We start from the raw sequence: 20159 nt of genomic DNA on the forward strand, positions 1-20159 counted from the left end.
AAATGGACAAATCCATTGAGTCACATTAAGTCAGCATTCTATTTACACTGTATATACAGAAGTATGAGGAAACCCTTTCAAATTAGTGGATTCGGCTATTTCAGCCACATCCGTTGCTGATAGGTGTATAATTTAGAGCACACAGCCATGCAATCTCCATAGAAAAAACATTGGCAGTAGAGTGGCTTCACTGAAGAGCTCAGCAACTTTCAACGTGGCACCGTCATAGGATACCACCTTTCCAACAAGTTAGTTAATCAAATTTCTGCCCTGAAATCTCTGGAGTAATGAAGCACACTTCACCATCTGGCAGTCCAACGGATGCCAGAAGAACGCAACCTGCCTAAATGCATAGTGCCAACTGTACAGTTTGATGGAGGGGGAATAATGATCTGGGGCTGTTTTTCATGGTTTGGACTAGGCCCCTTAGTTCCAATGAAGGGAAATTTTAATGCAATAGCATCCAACATTCTAGACAATTCTGTGCTTCCAACTTTGTGGCAACAGTTTAGGGAAGCCCCTTTCCTGTTTCAGCATGACAATGCCCGTGTGCACAAAGCGAGGTCCATACAGAAATGGTTTGTCGAGATCGGCGTGGAAGAACTTGAGTGGCCTGCACAGAGCCCTGACCTCAACCCCATCGAACACCTTTGGGATGAATTGGAACGCTGACTGCGAGCCGCGCCTAATCATCCAAAATCAGTGCTTTACCTCACGAATGCTCTTGTGGCTGAATGGAATCAAGTCCCCGCAGCAATGTTCCAACATCTAGTGGAAATCCTTCCCAGAATAGTGGAGGCTGTTAGAGAAGCAAATTATTTTGGAATGAGATGTTTGACGAGCAGGTGTCCACATACTTTAGGTCATATAGTGATAGAATATATATATATTCTATCTACTTAACGGTTAGAGGTCTGACAGGGTTAGTGGTGATATACTAACTCCATGTTATCAGAGGGATTTTCGGGGCAAGGTACTGACCACTCTAACACCTTTCTTCAGACCACATGAAGCCCTGGCTACTGTACACACCTGTCTCCTCTTCCTCCATTCATCCCTCTTTCACCTCTCCTTCTAAAAGGCAAAGAGGCCACTGACTCAAGCGGTGAAAGATGACGCCATTGAGAAATCGATACGGTCATGAGATTTGTAGATGCTGTGAAGATGCTCCCGAGTGGCGCAGCGGAGTCACTACAGACACCCTGGTTCAAATCCAGGCTGTAGCACAACCGGCCGTGATTGGGAGGCCCATAGGGCGGCACACAATTGGGCCAGCGTTTGGATGGTGTAGGCCGTCATTGTAAATGAGAATTTGTTCTTAACTGACTTGCCTAGTTAAATAAAAGGTGAACAAAAATTAAAAGCTGCTTGTTCTTGAACTGAAACTGATATCATTTGCATCGAGGAAGACACTTCATGTCAGACCATGCTGATATATCAGATTGTGTGTAATTTGAATAGGGCAATATTAAATGCGAAGTGATTGTATGTTCCGATTCAAGGCATGAAAGAACGCGGGTAGTTCACATTCTTTTATTTGAACCATAGATATAAATAAATAAGAAAATACATATATATTGAATGACAGTGAAAAGTCTGTTCTTTGCACACTTTAATACTGATGTGGAATGACTCCTCAAAATGTCGATACTTTCCTATCGTCACGGTCACACGCACCTGACCTCTAGTACCACGTGTTTACTGTTGAAAAGTCCAAATAATTTACTACACATTTTCCGAATGGGTCTGTCTGAATTCTCATCATCAACTTCTCTGATCTACTTTCTCATCGTTTACAACCTTATGGTTTTACAATGTCTTTCTTTAGACAGTCAACCAAACACTTTGGCAGTTATTGCTTTGTGTACAATGTATTCTTGTAATGGCATTAACAAAAAAACTATCAGCAGCATTGGAAAGGACTTTGTCCATTGACGGACAAATCCTAAATTCAGAACCCTGACTGACAACATCAGGGTGACTGAAAACCAACCAGGAATGACCTAATAAAAGGACTGATGATAAGATAGCCTGGTCCCAGATCAGGCGTGACAATGACCGTATGAGTTGGCAAGACGGTAAAAACAGATCTGGGACCAGGCTACTGATAAAAAAGTGGATGCTTTTCAGTCACAACCGTGACCTTCTGATTGATAGGGGAACTTAATCAGATTTGGGTACTGTGCATTTCTATGGTAAAATGTAAACAAATATTGATTCTACTTTGTTTGGCAAACGCACACAAGCAGAGAGGAAAGTGGATGATCCTTCGGTACAATCAAGACAGCACGGATAGTGTTGTTGATCCACTAGGACCGAGGAAGACAAACAAAATGTAAGTTTGAGACCATGCGTGTTGGGTTTTGAAACGCTGTCATTTTCAAGTTCGTCATTACTGTGACAATTGACAAAATGTAGATAGTTGTGACACCTTATTCTCATCACATTCTTTGGAGTAAGTCGTACCTTTTTTAGCCTGCGTGCCTGACTTTTTCTGCATTCAACAACACAAACATGGTCAAAGACAAGCTGGTTAAAGCACAACCAGACTGGCACCCGGGCTAGTTCCTTGTAGCTATTGAAGTAAACAGGACACACCATTGGAAGAGACTATGGAGAAATGTGACTTATTCTTGACTACACTTCCGAAACTCAAGACATCGACCCCTTCATTTCTTGTAAGACTTCATCTACTCTGTGCTATCCAGAGTACTTCATCTCCATAGTGCTTCAGTTCATATCCAAGACGTACGTTTATTACTAGTCCAAGACTAAAAAAACGTGGTCTTCTTTTTCAGTTAGGATTATGTCCCATCGTTCCATTCACTCCACAAGGCTGTCTAGGCAAAATTAGCATCTTGGACTCGAAGAGACTGCAAACTGCTAGGTTTGTTTAAATGGTATCACTTTTGAGATGCTTCATTTCGTCTCTGTTGCTAACCCACACAAATCCAGATCTGGTTTCTGACTAAACCAATAACCACGATAAAAACATGATTTAATTGCATAAAGATGCATGGAATAATACTGTAGGAGATTGTTATGAGGTATTTAACAGAGGATCTCCTACCAGACTGTATTATTGATGTGTGAGCTGCTGAAACCTTTGTGTATTTCCTGTAATGATAAAAACATTTTTTTGTACTGCTGTGTTTTAAAAAGAGGTAAGGTAAGGAGCACCTAACGCCAAAGAACTCAAGGAAACATAACACAACAGGACATGAGGAAAACACAACAGGACATGAGGGAACATGAGACAGCTACTGCTCTTATAGCAACTCCATGTGACCCATATAGGAGAGCCAATCGTGTCAAACATCTTGATGTGTCTTCAGAAGAATAATGCTCTATTTAGAGAGGACATTATTACTACTGTCAAAGCAAGCAGGCATAGAAATAGCCACAGTCATAAAGCCGATCACACACACTGTCCCTCTGTCATACCCCCAACACCCCAGGTTTCCATGGGGTTTTGTGGTTGCTGTGGCATCGATGGTTGCCATGGCGTCTGTGGTTGCCATGACATTGCCGGTTTCCATGGCATTGCCGGTTGCCATGGTGTCTCCACTGTAACCGGCGGTCCTCAGGTTGCCTAGCGAGGAGGGGGGAGTCTCCTGTGTCGGAGCACGCGGATAGAGGCTACGTTGTCCTGGGTCATTAGGCATGTCACCAGGTCCAGACTGAGACCAGCCACCTTCTCACCGTTCACCTCCAGCAGCTCGTCTCCCACTCCCAACAGCCCCGCATACAGCTTCTCTGTGCTGCTGTCGCCCATCTCCTCCACGTACACACCTACAAGACAGACAGGATAAAGTACAGGAGCATGTTGCTGGTAAAGCTACACACCTTCGTTATAACACACGGACAGGTAATAGTAGTGATACCACAGGAGAGGAGTATCACACCAACAATACACCTTACTGGTTACACACATGTACACCTCAGGGATCACACACACAACTAATATAAAACACAATCTTAGGACACAGGAGAGGAAAACATGACCTAACACACACACACACACACACACACACACACACACACACACACACACATACATTACTAACACACAAACAGCAAAGGAATACAACACTAAACACACATTCAACTGCAGGACAGGAGAGAAGTAAGAAGATGAAAAACACCGAGCACACAGATTGGGACATTCTAATAAACAGCACATGATTACAGAAGACTACATTAGAAAAGACAACCAACAGAGCAAATCCTAGCCTGGTACCAAACTGTTTCTGATCATAGCCTAGCCTGGTACCAAACTGTTTCTGATCATAGCCTAGCCTGGTACCAAACTGTTTCTGATCATGGCCTAGCCTGGTCCAGACCAATGGCGAGACAATGACCATAGGAGTTGGTAACAGCACAAACAGATCTGAGGCCAGGCCAGGCCAGGCAGATCCAAGCTCTCCTGTCCTTATGTACCCGAGTCTGGTCGTCCTTTGCCCCGGGAGATGAGGAAGCCGAATGGTCCGCTGGGGGGTCTGCTAAGCTCCAGCAGGAGGGTCCCATCAGGGAAGGCTTGGGCCACCCTCCCCACAGAGCGCACCCCGCTGGGGCAGCCCACATCCTCCACACTCAGAGCCCTCTGACATCCCCTACTGGAAAGACAGGACAGCAGCGTTGCGGTGACACATACGGGGCACCATTTGTAGCATGGAATAAATATTCATTCATTACCACAAAATACAAACATTGCAGTCTTTGACACAGGCTCAGATGTCGCCATACAGAGTTTTGGAGAACGGACATTGCAATCTACGCTCCCAGGTGGTTTCCTGAATAATTAGGTCAACCCTTAGGTCAAAGAAATCTTAATGAAGATCTAAGACCCGAGACCACCTCTGCAATAGCACTGGATGTACGCATGTAATCTTGTTGTATAGATTAATCACACTCAGTATGGCCATTAGGGTTTCAATCAAGGTATACTGACGCATTTCCACATGATGTCATCCTATGGCAAACATGCAATTTTATTTCAGTAATAAGCAATGAAGGTCAATGGAGAGACAAAGGAAAGTGTGCTGCCTTGTGCCATTTCCCGTTTTATAATGTACATAATGAAGTCATTGCATGCAGGTGGGGGGGAGGGGGGGGGGCGAGAGATGGTCTGCTCCCTACATTAAGGTCTTTATGGCAGAAGCCACTCCCCAGCCCACTTCCCAGAGCAACGTAGCTCGGTCCATATATAGCACGGCTGTCATGTCCCTAGCCTATCAGGTTTCTGACTGCCTATCGAGGAAGGCTATCTAAGCGTAAGGCTGAGGCTGGAATGTCCTCCTCTCCTGGATCAGCTGCCGGTGCACTCATGTAGACGTGCACACACACAGGCAATGTCAACAACGTCACCCGAACAGTCCGTGTTCAATTTCACCACTGCTCCCAGCCACCTTTCCAAGTCCATCATGATGTGATGTTGCGATAGTCCACTGGATTCCATGTCTTTTTTTGGCAGCACCACCACATTCACTCTATTTTTATCTCTCCACTCCGGACACCCCCTCAGACCCAGTAAATGGAAACTATTCGGTTACACAACACACACGGCAGCCGTCCATGCATACCAGAGATATGATATCAACGGAGACTTGAGCACATGCCAGCATTGTAATCTCCTATCAGCAAGGATCGACGTGGACTTCATTCATAATATTAAATCAGTGTGCAAGCTTTAAACCGTGACAGATAGTTGGATGTTAGATGGCCTTACACTACTGTAACAGTTGCCTATTTGATTGTTGCTGATGCCATAGCTCTAATGTTGTGTGTGTGCATGTCTGTTTATGTTGTACCTGAGAGCAGGGCTGCTGGGTTGGTCTCCAGGTATGTATGCACTGGAGCGATCTTTCTTCTTTGACGACTGTAAATTCTGGACCGATGACGATTTCCTCAGCTGCATAAAGGGTGACCCCTGGTGGTGAGAAATGAACACGACAGTAACCCTGTCAGCTTCCACAATACTGGTGCATTTAGATTTCTTCATAAAGCATAATGTTACCAAATATACTCTTTATAGCATAGTTATGTGTGAAATCATGTACATTTATACTTCTATTACACACTTTTCTATTCATCATGTTCCAATCAACTAAACTCTCAATATTCTTATAGATTAAGCAGTGTTTGACAGACAAAGTGGCACTCTCTCAGACTACAAGAACGGTTCAAATCCAGAGAATTCCCTATAATTCAAAAGATAAAAGTTTGACATGACAAAGGAAGGTCTTCTCTCACCATGCGTAGGGATTGGAGCGAAGGTGCTTTCCTCAGCTGGCTGGGGTCTGGGCACTTGGGGGTGCCGAGGCTGGGACCGGGGGTGGAGGTGGGGCCAGGAGAGGCCGGGGGGAGGCCACGGGGCTGGAAGCTAAGCTGCTCCATGCTACTGGAGCGCCCTTTACCCAGCTTCCCCACTCCGTTTAGGCCGATGGCGGAGAAGAAACGACGCAGAGAGAGCTTGGACCTGCCCTCCCGCTGCTCTGTCTCTGCCCTTACCCTCCTTTGAAAAGAGAGAAAGAGACATGAGCAACGCCACAAAAAAAAAACTAAAAGGCAGAGGCTGTGGATCCGAATGTAACCACCGTGTTCCGGCCCCGTCCCTTCCCCCGGAACCCTCTTCCCCAGAGCTAAAGATCCATTTCACATTCTGCGCATGTTTCTTTCCCTCTACTTTACGGACACATTTGTGGTCACCCTCACTGTCAATCGTGAAAGTAAATTCAGTTCTTACAGTCAGTTCTTACAGTGAAACATCCAAGCAGCATCTGCATGCTAACCGTTTGATCTCAATCAGTTTCATGGGAATATGCATTTACAGTGGGTATAAAGTCACCGTCCCCTTTCATAACATTCATCTTTAGTTGCCTTACAGCCTGAAATGAAAACACATTAAATCTGACTTTTTCACAGCTTTATTTATTTACACAGAGTAAATCCACAATATCAAAGTGAAAAAAAGAAATATGAAAATGAATTACAATTAAAACAGTAAAATACCCTATTTGGATAAGTGGACACCCCCCTGAGTTAATACTTGGTGGAACCACCTTTTGCTTGAATTACAGCCATGAGTCTCTTTGAATACATCTCTACTAACTTTGCACACCTAGACTGTGCAATAGTTGCACATTCTTCCTTGCGGAATTGTTCAAGCTCAGTCAAATTGCTTGGGGACCGCTCATGGACCGCATTCAAGTCATTCCACAGATTCTCGATGGGATTTAGGTCGAGGCTCCGACTAGGCCGCTCAAGGCCATTCACCTTCTTGTCTTTCAGCCACTGTACAGTTGCTTTGGCGGTGTGCTTTGGGCCATTGTCATGTTGAAACGTGAACCATCTTCAACTTCCTGGCAGAGGGCTGCAGGTTCTCCTCAAGAATCAGTCAGTATTTTGCACTGTCCATTTTCCCCTCTATCCTGACAAGTGCTCCAGTCCCTGCTGAAGAGAAACACCCCCGCAACAGGATGCTGCCTCCGCCGTGCTTCCTGTAGACATGGTGTTCTTTGGGTGGTAAAATGTAAAGTTTTTTTCCCCCTTGCCACCCTCCCATAGAGGCCAGATTTGTGGACCGCTTGTGATATTGTGGTCGCACACATTGACCAGTCTTTGCCATAAAGGCTCGACGCTCCTTCAAAGTCATCATTGGCTTCTTGGTAGCCTCTCTGATCAGTCTCCTCCTTTCCCGATCATCCAGTTTGGAGGGACGGCCTGATCTATGCAGGGTCTGGGTGGTGCCATACGCCTTAACCACTTAATAATGGTCTTAACTGTGCTCCGAGGGATAGACAAAGCCTTTGGAATCTTTTTATAGCCAGCCCCTGACTTGTGCCTTTCCACAGTGGATTATTTGCTTTGAATTGCACTATTAAATAGTGGAGTACTCTATGAACAACTGCTTTTATTCTGAACTAATCAAAGTCACTACAATTGATCACAGATGGAAGCTAATTAGCTTAATTTGTGATCAGGAAGGTGGTTGGTTATATCTCAGCAAGTTGGCATTTCTAAGGTGGGGTGTTCACTTATCCAAATACGGTATTTTACTTGTAATTAATTTTCAGAGCTTTAAAAAATAAAAAAATCTCACTTGGATATTGTGGGTTACTCTGTGTAAATAATGCCGGAATGGTCTAATTCCATGTGTTTTCATTTCAGGCTGTAAGGAAACAAAAAGGTGAACATTTTGAAAGGGGGTGGTGACTTTCTATACCCACTGTAGGTCTTCTTAGTTATGTAGTGTTGTTTTGAGTTATGTACAGTGAGTGAATTGTAGAGCAGAGGGTGTTAAACTGTAGCATACCAGTGTTTTGTTTCAATAAAAATGTTTCATATTTTGCCAGGTGGCGCACGCTGTTAAGTTGTGGCCGCATGAGAGAAGAATTGGGCCATTTGCCCAATCATCCTAAAATCTCATAAGAAATGAGGTGGTGTTTGTCTTACAGTAACCTTATACTATTATATTCGGTTCTGTTATGTAGAATACTGTCATTATGTGATCTTGCAGACATTGATTCAGCTTTGATATAGCTTTATTAAATGAGCACCATTCTCCATTCATCACCTAAATACTGTAGCCTGTTCTCTGGGCAGCCGAACGAGTAGAGCAGAGACTGTGCGTAAAGTAGAGAATCTCAGACATGCGCAGAACCTTCAGCCCTTTAGCTATTGGCAAGAGGGTTCCAGAAAATTCCCACCCGCAGTCAGTCCGTAAACAAAAGAAAGGTCATAATGAAAGCACTCTGGTCAGGTCAAAGCTTGGTTCATTTCCATTATACTTTTCCATTATAAGTACTTAATTTGATTGGAAAAACCTTTTAGAAATTCTGTCCGAATGAAATAATTCAGGAAAATGGAAAGAACTAACTGTAACGCCTCTGACACAGGAGCCATATATGAGCAATGTGTATCCATTCACTTACTACTATTTGGTCAGAAGAGGTCAGTGTTGAGTTAAAAAGGCTTCAACTGAGGAAGCGCTCTATTTATGTCTGCACCACCACTCTAAAACCACCTTGTTTGACCTAGTTTCTATAAAAACAGTCTGTGGAAGACTAATAATGGCTATGGGCTAAGGCTGGCAGGCTGGCATGCAGGCAGGCTGGCAGGCAGGCTGGCAGGCAGGCAGAGCTCCAAATTAGATGATAGCTTGGTAAAATGGAACATAATCTGGGAATCTAAAACTAGCTTTCTTTAACATCTCTCTCAGAAAGGTATTAGGGAGAGGGACAGATGTTCATTTTGGGTCAAACCTCCACCTGGGGCAGGTGTGGGCAACTTTGTTCCAGCCTAACACTTCTACAGTAATTCAACTAATCAAGGTACTGTGATGAGCAGGCCTGAAGTGCTTTCATGCCATATTCAAACAGTGATATTAGTGACTCAGCTATGAGTTCTAGCCCAGCTCCGAACTCTCGATTTAACCTTGATCTGAAAGAACTAAAGATGGGAGAAATAATGCTCAAAGAATTCCACCAAGTCTACCAGAGGGCAAGGTAATCCTTTACGATCTACATGAAGAACCTAATCATACAGGCTCTGGGTCAGTTTAGAACTAGAACTAAGAGTGTGGTGGAGAGAGGTACCAATACTCACTGAGTTGGACTAGGGCTGTCCTCCCTTTGATGCTCTGCTCTCATTGGTCCCCTGACCCGTACATCACCCCCAGAGCGGTACGGGGGCGGGGTAATGATGCTGGTTCCTTCAAGACAGAGCTCTCCCATCTCTGGATGATGCTGCTCCACCTCTAGAGGAGAGAGTGAAGAGACTTCGATATTAGGAAGGTGTTCCTAATGCTTGGTAAAGTCAGTGTACATTTCTAGTTTTTCCACTCTGTCATTTGCTTACAGTCAGCGAAAGGAAAGCTGACAGTCAGGGAGCATCGGAAATTCCAAAAGTGATGGATAGAGCACAAAATAATTGACCGCTAGAAAATAATGAATTTTAAGTGCAGCCCTCCAGACCTCAAGGAAGACCGAATGCGGTCTGTGGGTCAAAATGAGTTTGACACTCATGAGTTAGAGCCTTGTTATGACTGAGACGTTTGTATGTGATATGATACATTTTTGTAGAATGTCGTTTATGAAACATGAATTTCTAGCTACATATATTTTTGGGGGGGGAATGTTGAGTATTTCTCATGCAGAGACAGAGAATTAGAGACAGGAGGGGAGAAAGCGTCAGAGAGATACAGAGAAAGAGACAAAGAGAGAGACATAAACAGAGAAATAGACAGAGACAGGGAGAATGAGAGAGACAGAGGCCACAGTGGGAACAATCAGATGCTTCACATATCCAATCATCCAGCCGGTGGAAACGGGGCGAACAGGCCTCGGTGGGATTACAGGGCTGAGGCTAGGGGATGTGTGTATGTGCTGACTGCAAAATCCCTGCTGGGACCTGGGTGCAGCACACACACAAACACACGCACAGATGCACGTACGGATACACACACACACACACACACCACACACGTATGGATGCACGCTGACACATCACTGACACAAGCAGCATGGACTTAATTACCCACGAGGCTGTGCATTTACCAATGGCCACTAGGGAACTAGAGTAAGACTGAAAACATATTAAATTGTATATATTTGTATTAATGTAATTTTCCTCTGAGATGCCCGTACCTAATACTGTTTAGACTATTTTAGTCAATGGTGACTGTGATCAGAATCTGTGTCAGTATTCAGCTACAGTTCAGGTAATCCACCTAACCCCATTTGTAACATAACATCTAATCTTTATTTTTAAAGGAATACTTTGAGATTTTGGCAGTGAGGCCCTTTATATACCTCCCCAGAGTCAGATGAACTCGTGGATACCATTTCAATCCTTTTTTAAAATCCCATTTGTATCCCTTTAACAGCTGTTCTTAAAGGTTGTCTGATGATAGTGAATAAATCCACTGCATTGGAATTCACCTCCTTTGCTCTCAACAAGGCATTTACCATCACCGCCCATTGATATGTAGATCACGCCGTCACCTAAGACTCCTGCCATTCAGATGAGCTGTGAATATTAGCAGCACATGATGTCGTTCTCACCAATCCGCTGTCCCACACACTGAGGTATAGTATATATAGGTACAGTATATTAGGGCTCCTGAGTGTCACAGTGGTCTAAGGCACTGCATCTCAGTGCTAGAGGCGTCACTACAGACCCTAGTTGGATTCCAGGCTGCATCACAACCTGCCGTGATTTGGAGTCCCATAGGGCGGCGGACAATTGGCCCAGCGTTGTCTGGGTTTGGCCGGGGTAGGCTGTCATCGTAAATAAGAATTTGTTCTTAACTGACTTGCCTAGTTAAATTACGGTAAAAAAAAGATATGAACTATGCCTGTATGACTGTAGAGCATGGCGCTTGCCCCGCCAGAGTTGTTGGTTCGATTCCCGGGACCACCCATACGTAAAATGTATTCACGCATGACTGTAAATCGCTTTAGACAAAAGCATCTGCTAAATGCAATAGATATTATTATTTATAATTTAACTAGCGACAGCGTCCAAGATGGACGCCCATTGTTTTCAACGTAATCTACTCAAGTTTGCGTACGTTGTTTCGTGGTTGCTGCCATCTTTCTATATCTGGTTTTACTACGCCTGCACACTGGCACTCAGTGCACACTGGACAGACAGCAGTGTCGCGCGAACATGCTCCGGGAACTCTGCCAGAGCGTGCCATACATGTGGACAGCTAAATATACCAACCGGCACTTCCCCTGGCCAGCTGGACTGGTAACGTCAGAGGATGAACATAAAATGTTAATATCTTGGGACGTGAGTGATAGGAAATCAAATAAAACATGTAATAATTCAAAGGTGATGACTAAAGTGTCTAATGAGGATTTTTTTTTAAATTTAACTTCTCTATGGGGCCGTCTTGTCTTTCCGGGTCGCACTTTGGTTCTTCTGAGCACAGTGGAAAGTGTGTTTCTAGAGTGGAAACCTGGGGCCCTGATCCCACAGCACATAAGTTAGGGTGTGTGTGTGTGTGTGTGTGTGTGTGTGTGTGTGTGTGTGTAAGGCTCTCTACTTTATAGTGTGTGTGTGTACTTGTACATTGCAATGGACGTGTTAAACTATACTTGTGGGGACTTCTAGTAAACCAAAAATGTTGACCAACTGGGGACATTTTGTTAGTCTTCACAAGGATAAATGTTATTTCTAGGGGATTTAGGGTTAAGGGTAGAATTAGTGTTGTGTGTCTGTGTGTGTGTGTATTTGAAGCTGACCTGGTGCCGCAGGGTCCCCCATCTTCTCTACTGCTGTCCTAGCTGGCGATGAGGAGGTCTTCAGCAGGGAGGCAGGCCTGATACAGGGCATCATTGTGTCGGTGCTGGAAGTCAGCCCCAAAGAGGAACCATACTCCACGAAGTTCCCGCCGACAGAGTGCTTGTTCTGGGGGCTAGGCGCAGCCCCTCTCCCTTGTTCCTCCAAGGAGTTCTGGGGCAAAAGGCGGTACTGTGGTGAAGGCATGAGTTTGACCACTCGCTGGCCATTGAGCCGGCTCTTGGGTCCTGATTTCAGAGCTGATTTGATGGGCGTTGGTGAAGGGGGAAAGGGGGCGCCCTTGAGGCACGGGGGACTGTTTGTGGGTTCATCTGGGGGCGCAGGGGAGTGAGTGGGGAAACCCACCACCTTTGACTCTGGTTGCTCAATGAGGTACGGGTTGGGTGGCACCACCACAATACCATTGGTTGAGCTCATCGGCACTAAGCTGTGATTGGGCCTGGGTGCTGGTGGCGTTGGTGGCATCGTGATGGGTGCTCCTTGCCCATTGGTGCCCAAAAGCTCACCTCTCCTACTCCTCCTCTTCACCTTCATTGTTGACACTCGAACACTCCCTCCACCACCCCCACTGCTGCTATCCGTCTCTCCCGCCGAGCCGTGGCCCGTCCCTTCGCCATCTGCTACATCGCCAGGGGTTACCTTGCCAATGTACGTCTCCTTGATCAGCTCGGTACGAACTGTCCGGCTGGGCTCGCTGGGAGCCACCCAGCAAGGCATCAGCATCTTCTCCTCCCCCTCTCTGTTCACCGGGTAGTTCTGCCCTATTGCGGGTGAAGGGTTCTGATGGAGGTTCAGGGGTGAAAGGTTCGGATGGTGGTTTGGGTTCAGGACCCCTCCTTCAAGGAACGTCCCGCATGAGTTGCACTGCCTGTTAAGCGCCTCCTCTTGTGCCACCAGGGATTTGAAATGGCTGCCACCGTTTAAGTGGCCTTCCTGTGCCCTGTGGGCCTTCTTGTGCCCTCGCTCAACCACTATTCCAGTTCCTGGATCAGTGTCCCTCCGCCCGTTGACGTAGGAAGAGAGATTGGGCTTGGATATAAGCAGCCCCTGGGCCCTCTCACCCGCCCTCCTCCTCTGACGAAGCCTCTCCAAGTAGCGCACCTCTGCGTCTTTCTCCGATTCGTCCTCGAAGCGGACCCGCGTCGGTGATTGGCCGGGACGTCGGCGGGGGCCACAGGCCGAGTCGCTGCTGGAGGAGTCACTGAGGTTTCCCGAGAACGAGGTAACTGTAGAAACCGTCGCTGACGACACCGACTGGCCGTCCTTCCCCGCCAGCGGAGCCCGGTGCAAGGAAGCTCCAGCCGTCGACAGCTGCTCCCTGTGTATGGATGCACACACACATCCAGAAGGACACTCAAACACACACACACTGGCACCACTGTGATAAGGTAACACACACACAAACCCTAACCCAAAAAAAGACTGAAACCCCATAAAGAAGCATTCAGCATTTTTCCTCTTAACACAGAGGATTGGTTGGATGCCTGTGCGATTCTTATCTATGTTCTGGCCCCTGTCTGTCCCAGCCGCTACATTCCCAACTCTCGCTAAGGGGAAGGTCATCCCCAGTATGGACGTCCTTTCTGTCTGTATCCAATCACATAGCTGTCCATTATCGTGGTAGCAGAGGCTACAGTGAGGGAAAAAAGTATTTGATCCCCTGCTGATTTTCCCACTGACAAAGAAATGATCAGTCTATAATTTTAATGGTAGGTTTATTTGAACAGTGAGAGACAGAATAACAAAAAAAATCCTGAAAAACGCATGTCAAAAATGTTATAAATTGATTTGCATTTTAATGAGGGAAATAAGTATTTGACCCCTCTGCAAAACATGACTTAGTACTTGGTGGCAAAACCCTTGTTGGAAATCACAGAGGTCAGACGTTTCTTGTAGTTGGCCACCAGGTTTACACACACCTCAGGAGGGATTTTGTCCCACTCCTCTTTGCAGATCTTCTCCAAGTCATTAAGGTTGAGGCTGACGTTTGGCAACTCGAACCTTCAGCTCCCTCTACAGATTTTCTTTGGGATTAAGGTCTGGAGACTGGCTAGGCCACTCCAGGACCTTAATGTGCTTCTTCTTGAGCCACTCCTTTGTTGCCTTGGCCGTGTGTTTTGGGTCATTGTCATGCTGGAATACCCATCCACGACCCATTTTCAATGCCCTGGCTGAGGGAAGGAGGTTCTCACCCAAGATTTGACGGTACATGGCCCCATCCATTGTCCCTTTGATGCTGTGAAGTTGTCCTGTCCCCTTAGCAGAAAAACACCCCCAAAGCATAATGTTTCCACCTCCATGTTTGACGGTGGGGATGGTGTTCTTGGGGGTCATAGGCAGCATTCCTCCTCCTCCAAACACGGCGAGTTGAGTTGATGCCAAAGAGCTCCATTTTGGTCTCATCTGACCACAACACTTTCACCCAGTTGTCCTCTGAATCATTCAGATGTTCATTGGCAAACTTCAGACGGGCATGTATATGTGCTTTCTTGAGCAGGGGGACCTTGCGGGTGCTGCAGGATTTCAGTCCTTCACGGCGTAGTGTGTTACCAATTGTTTTCTTGGTGACTATGGTCCCAGCTGCCTTGAGATCATTGACAAGATCCTCCCGTGTAGTTCTGGGCTGATTCCTCACCGTTCTCATGATCATTGCAACTCCACGAGGTGAGATCTTGTATGGAGCCCCAGGCCGAGGGAGATTGACAGTTATTTTGCGTTTCTTCCATTTGCGAATAATCGCACCAACTGTTGTCACCTTCTCACCAAGCTGCTTGGCGATGGTCTTGTAGCCCATTCCAGCCTTGTGTAGGTCTACAATCTTGTCCCTGACATCCTTGGAGAGCTCTTTGGTCTTGGCCATGGTGGAGAGTTTGGAATCTGATTGATTGCTTCTGTGGATCGGTGTCTTTTATACAGGTAACAAGCTGAGATTAGGAGCACTCCCTTTAAGAGTGTACTCCTAATCTCAGCTCGTTACCTGTATAAAAGACACCTGGGAGCCAGAAATCTTTCTGATTGAGAGGGGGTCAAATACTTATTTCCCTCATTAAAATGCAAATCAATTTATAACATTTTTGACATGTGTTTTTCTGGATTTTTTTGTTGTTATTCTCTCCCTCACTGTTCAAATAAACCTACCATTAAAATTATAGACTGATCATTTCTTTGTCAGTGGGCAAACGTACAAAATCAGCAGGGGATAAAATACTTTTTTCCCCCTTACTGTATCTTGAGTCATATCCAGGAGAGAGTGCATTTATTTATGCTATTGTTCATATACAACTTCATCTATAAATGTAAATGAGAAATGCATTTGGAAAAATGTCCATGGAAATAAAGTGATTGACAGTTGAGCCCACACTGTTGGATGGTGGGGAACACGATACTGCATGGCTGGCTAAGATTTCTCTGGGGAGTTGAGGGGAGTATTGTACTGTGCTTTCCTTGTATGTACTCCTCACACACTGGGTTTCTACCCCTGGGATTGTGTGGTTGGTGTGTGTGTGTGTGTGTGTGTGTGTGTGTGTGTGTGTGTGTGGGGGGGGGGGGGGGGGGGGGCCTGAGGGTAACAGCTGGAAGATGTGTAGCGAAGCATTAGAGGGAATCAGTCTTATCAAGCGTCTAATCACAACCAGGAAGCTCCCTCCAAACCAGAGATATTTCAAAATTAAATCAGACCCAACACAGAAAACACCAAATGAATTGTTCTTATCCAATGAATAAACAAGACAACTTATGGCACCTCAATCCAAATCACTTTCATTTGGAAGGATTTTGATAATAGTTGGTTGTCATTGAGGGGCCATTATTACATAATTTCTGTCATATCACCTAGTGATTGGCCGGTATCCAAAAAGTCCCATCCAATCACTCTAATCTGGAGCGAATGTTGATGCTCTCTGGTGATTGACAGCTGTATGAGGGAACATCCTGCCTTGGTCAGAGTGAATGTGCTGAGGTAATCACTAATCACTGCTCCCGGACCATGATATTAGGATTGAGATTAGGGAGGTGTATAATTCCAGCTGGATTGCGTAATGTGGAAATAGCCGTGTGTGTATGAGCGAGAGAGGAGGGAGAGAGAGAGAGAGCGAGAGAGAGAACCTGATATAGCAACCAAGATAACCCAGTGCCCTAAACCAATTCCCCAGTAGGTGGCCCGTGGGCCAAATTCTGCTTGTGGTTAAATTTGTGCCCCCCCCCCCTTTTCCTTTTAGAATTACTTTTATATAATTAGCGTTGTTGGACATAAGACTGTAAAATCACCAGCAAAGCAGCTGAAAGTGATTTTAATTTAGGAAATCTGTTACCAATCTGTTCCCACGTATAAACAGATGTACTCAAGGCTTGAAATGATTCTGTTTTTGTCCCAAAAAAATAAATAATGATATATATATAAAACATTATTTATTTTGTACACTGCAAATTGACTGCAAGAAGCATATATATATATATATATATATAGGCTTCTTGCAGTCAATTTGCAGTGTAAAAATTATTTATAACTACAGTACCAGTCAAAACTTTGGACACACCTACCCATTCAAGGGATTTCTTAATTTTTACTATTTTCTACATTGTAGAATAATAGTGAGGACATCAAAACTATGAAATAACACATATGGAATCATCTATTATTCTAAAATGTAGAAAATAGTCAAAATAAAGAAAAAGGTGTCCAAACTTGACTGGTACTGTATGTTCTGGCTCCCCCACCATCTGTGTTACGCTCGTCGTAAAGATTGGACCAAGGTGCAGCGTGGTAGGTGAACATTTTACTTTTATTTCAAATGAACACCGACAAAGCAACAAAATACAAAACGAACGTTCAGTTCTGCAGGCTACACAGCAACTATACAAAAACAAGATCCCACAAACTAAAGGTGGGGAAAAGGGTTGCCTAAGTATGATCCCCAATCAGAGACAACGATAGACAGCTGCCTCTGATTGGGAACCATACCCGGCCAACAAAGAAATAGAAAACATAGATTGCCCACCCTAGTCACACCCTGACCTAACCAAATAGAGAATAAAAGGGATCTCTAAGGTCAGGGCATGACAATCTGCTTAACAACAACAAAAAAATCAGCTCACAGCTGAATCCGCCCGCGCCTGCCCTAAACCATTATTATTATTATTATTATTATTATTATTATTATTATTATTATTATTATTATTATTATTATTATTATTATTATTATTATTATTATAATAATACACTTAATTAAAAAGCCCTGAAATTAGAACAATAGAAAAGTGTGTATTTACATATTGACGTCGACCACAACCATTGCTACTATTATAACTGTAACACCACCATAATTACTACTATTATAACTGTAACACCACCATAATTACTACTATTATAACTGTAACACCACCATAATTACTACTATTATAACTGTAACACCACCATAATTACTACTATTATAACTGTAACACCACCATAATTACTACTATTATAACTGTAACACCACCATAATTACTACTATTATAACTGTAACACCACCATAATTACTACTATTATAACACCACCATAATTACTACTATTATAACACCACCATAATTACTACTATTATAACTGTAACACCACCATAATTACTACTATTATAACTGTAACACCACCATAATTACTACTATAGTTTTCCGGAAACTACCATTTGAGATACAGGACAATGCCATACACATGCTCTATAACTACTTTTGCTAGAACTATTTACCCAGCTATACATGGAAACTGCAACTACATATTGTATAGTTATTGTGTAGTTACTAGTTAGATAAATGTAAATATTACATACATAGTACTACATAATGTAGCATCTGTGTAACTAAAGTGTGACCCATAATAGATATGTGACATATCGGCATTTAAAAATGAATAGAGGGCACTGTAAATAGAAAATGCGTGAGCAATGCTACATTTAAAGCAGTAAATCCAATGTGTGTCATATCACTACCACCTGTCGCAGCTTGCTACGCTGAACACTGTCAGTAAACAGACCGTGAGAGAGCCGCAGCACACTTTAACTGGCCAAACACAAGACAGCCGTCCGGTTGCTCCGGCACAAAAGCCTACAGAGATTCACAGGCCCTGCTGGGCCCCACAAAACAGAAGGGAAGAAAAGGAGAGAGAAAAATGAGGAAAAACGCTTTCTTCTTTGGTCTCGTTTGGTTGGCTATGATGCTACAGGTGTCTGCTACAGCTAAGCTCTGCTGGTAAACAGACACACACACAGACGACCCTCAAACCCACACACATAAACACACCCACTTGCGGAGCAGCAGACTTACGGGTTGTCCCTCTGGACGGGTAGGATGGTGTGGTCAGCCTTGAGTGGGAAGGACCGGGCCTTCATGCGGGCTCTCTCCAGGAGCCGCTTGGCCTGCTCATGGCGCGGACTCAGCGGCAAGTCCTCGCTGGACACAAAGGCCCTGTCGGCCGCACACACACACGTCACACACACACAGGCAGGGGGGTTAGGGGGAGGAGGAGGAGAGATGGTAGAGAGGCACACGTCAGCGCCTGTGCGGGAGAGACGCTCATAGAGAAGAGGATTAGGCCGAGCAGGCAGTCACTACTAATTAGGCTGACAAGGGGAGTGTGTGTATCAATGAGCTTTTGTGTGTGTGTGTGTGTGTGTGTGTGTGTGAGAGAGTGTATCTTTTCATAAGCTTTTATCTTGTTTGCCTTTGCTTGTGTTTATGTGTGTGTATTTGTGAATGTGGGAACGAGGGACTGTGAAGCAGTCCCTTCGCCTGTAGACCTGTGTGTGAGCGGGGTTACAGACATGTGAACATTTTCCCAACACCAAAAACACAATTACCCACAGTGCTCAGAGCTTTAACCACACAGCTGCCCATTCAATTTCAACACAACACCTGCTTAACAGGCACTCAATGGGAAAACAAATGAGTGTGTTTCAAATACTAGCTGCTTCACCGGAAAGCCTTTCTCTTGTGTGAGTCTGTAAACTGGTTACAGAGAAGAGAGATATGATCATAATCCTCTTTGGTGATGAGGGTGGGGCTTTTAGTAACAGCTGTTATAAACACTGTGTCCCTGTCACTAATTGCAGCTTGGGGCTCTAACACGGAGAGATACAAGAGCAAAGCAGTAGAGTCATTGGTGTTTGCTAGTGTCGTGAAAGCATCTGCTGTATCTTCTAGATGCATTAGAGTGACAGTATTTAGGTTGGGGGCTTGGGTACCCAAATGACATTTGTTTGTGATACGTTCATATTTAAGCTATAGTGTAGAGGCGTAGGTGGTAAACCCTCCCCCTGGCCCCTGGATAGCCAGGGTGCGCGGGTTTTGTTCCAGCTTTACTCTAACACAATAATCAGGTTTTTTAAAGCAGCAAAAGTCTGCATACCCAGTAGCTCTCCAGGAGGTTCTACTGTACCTTTGGCTGTGCTCGCTGTCTTGGAGGGAGATTCCTGAATCCCAGTCACTGTCATTCAGTGCAATGAAACCTATAGGGACATAAATAGACACTGTAACCAGGCAGACTTAAGTATAATTTCCCTCCGGTATTGAAATGGCGTTGATTTCCTTATTTCTATGGAAACTACAATTAAATTTTTTTTTGCAAGAAATATGGAAAAACCGTATTAAGTTTAACTATTTATTTACTTTTCCCTTTGTATATACAAAGCATGATTCATTTAGCATTGTGGATATTTGAGGCCATGAGAGTGAGGGACAGAGCAACCCACAGGCGGAAGACAACTTCTGTTTGTGACAGTTGGAATTAGACAGGCGTTACATTCATTAAACATCTGGTCAACAGTCAGAAATAGCCTATTACCTCCCGCCCTCCTTTTCCTCTCAAGATTCTCTCTACTTTC

At 44.6% G+C, this 20159-nt stretch overlaps 1 protein-coding gene across 4 annotated transcripts in view; it reads right to left on the reverse strand.

Annotated features, from left to right (window-relative positions):
- Window positions 1–1519: 1519 nt before the first annotated feature.
- The window catches only part of LOC115158055 (uncharacterized protein KIAA1614), a 30309-nt gene continuing 11669 nt past the window's right edge, over window positions 1520–20159 (reverse strand). For 2 of the 4 annotated variants that reach the window (XM_029706546.1, XM_029706545.1), the window contains exons 3-10: window positions 19715–19784; window positions 18604–18744; window positions 12252–13627; window positions 9607–9757; window positions 6253–6514; window positions 5811–5929; window positions 4441–4616; window positions 1520–3792 (exon numbers count right to left, since the gene is read on the reverse strand). In XM_029706546.1, coding sequence (XP_029562406.1) covers window positions 3593–3792; window positions 4441–4616; window positions 5811–5929; window positions 6253–6514; window positions 9607–9757; window positions 12252–13627; window positions 18604–18744; window positions 19715–19784 — 2495 coding nt within the window. In that variant the 3' untranslated portion in view covers window positions 1520–3592. The remainder of the gene's footprint in view (window positions 3793–4440; window positions 4617–5810; window positions 5930–6252; window positions 6515–9606; window positions 9758–12251; window positions 13628–18603; window positions 18745–19714; window positions 19785–20159) is intronic. The other 2 variants (XM_029706547.1, XM_029706548.1) reach the window with 2 other exon arrangements.

Source organism: Salmo trutta, chromosome 22 (assembly GCF_901001165.1).
Source record: "Salmo trutta chromosome 22, fSalTru1.1, whole genome shotgun sequence".
Classification (NCBI taxonomy): Eukaryota; Metazoa; Chordata; class Actinopteri; order Salmoniformes; family Salmonidae; genus Salmo; species Salmo trutta.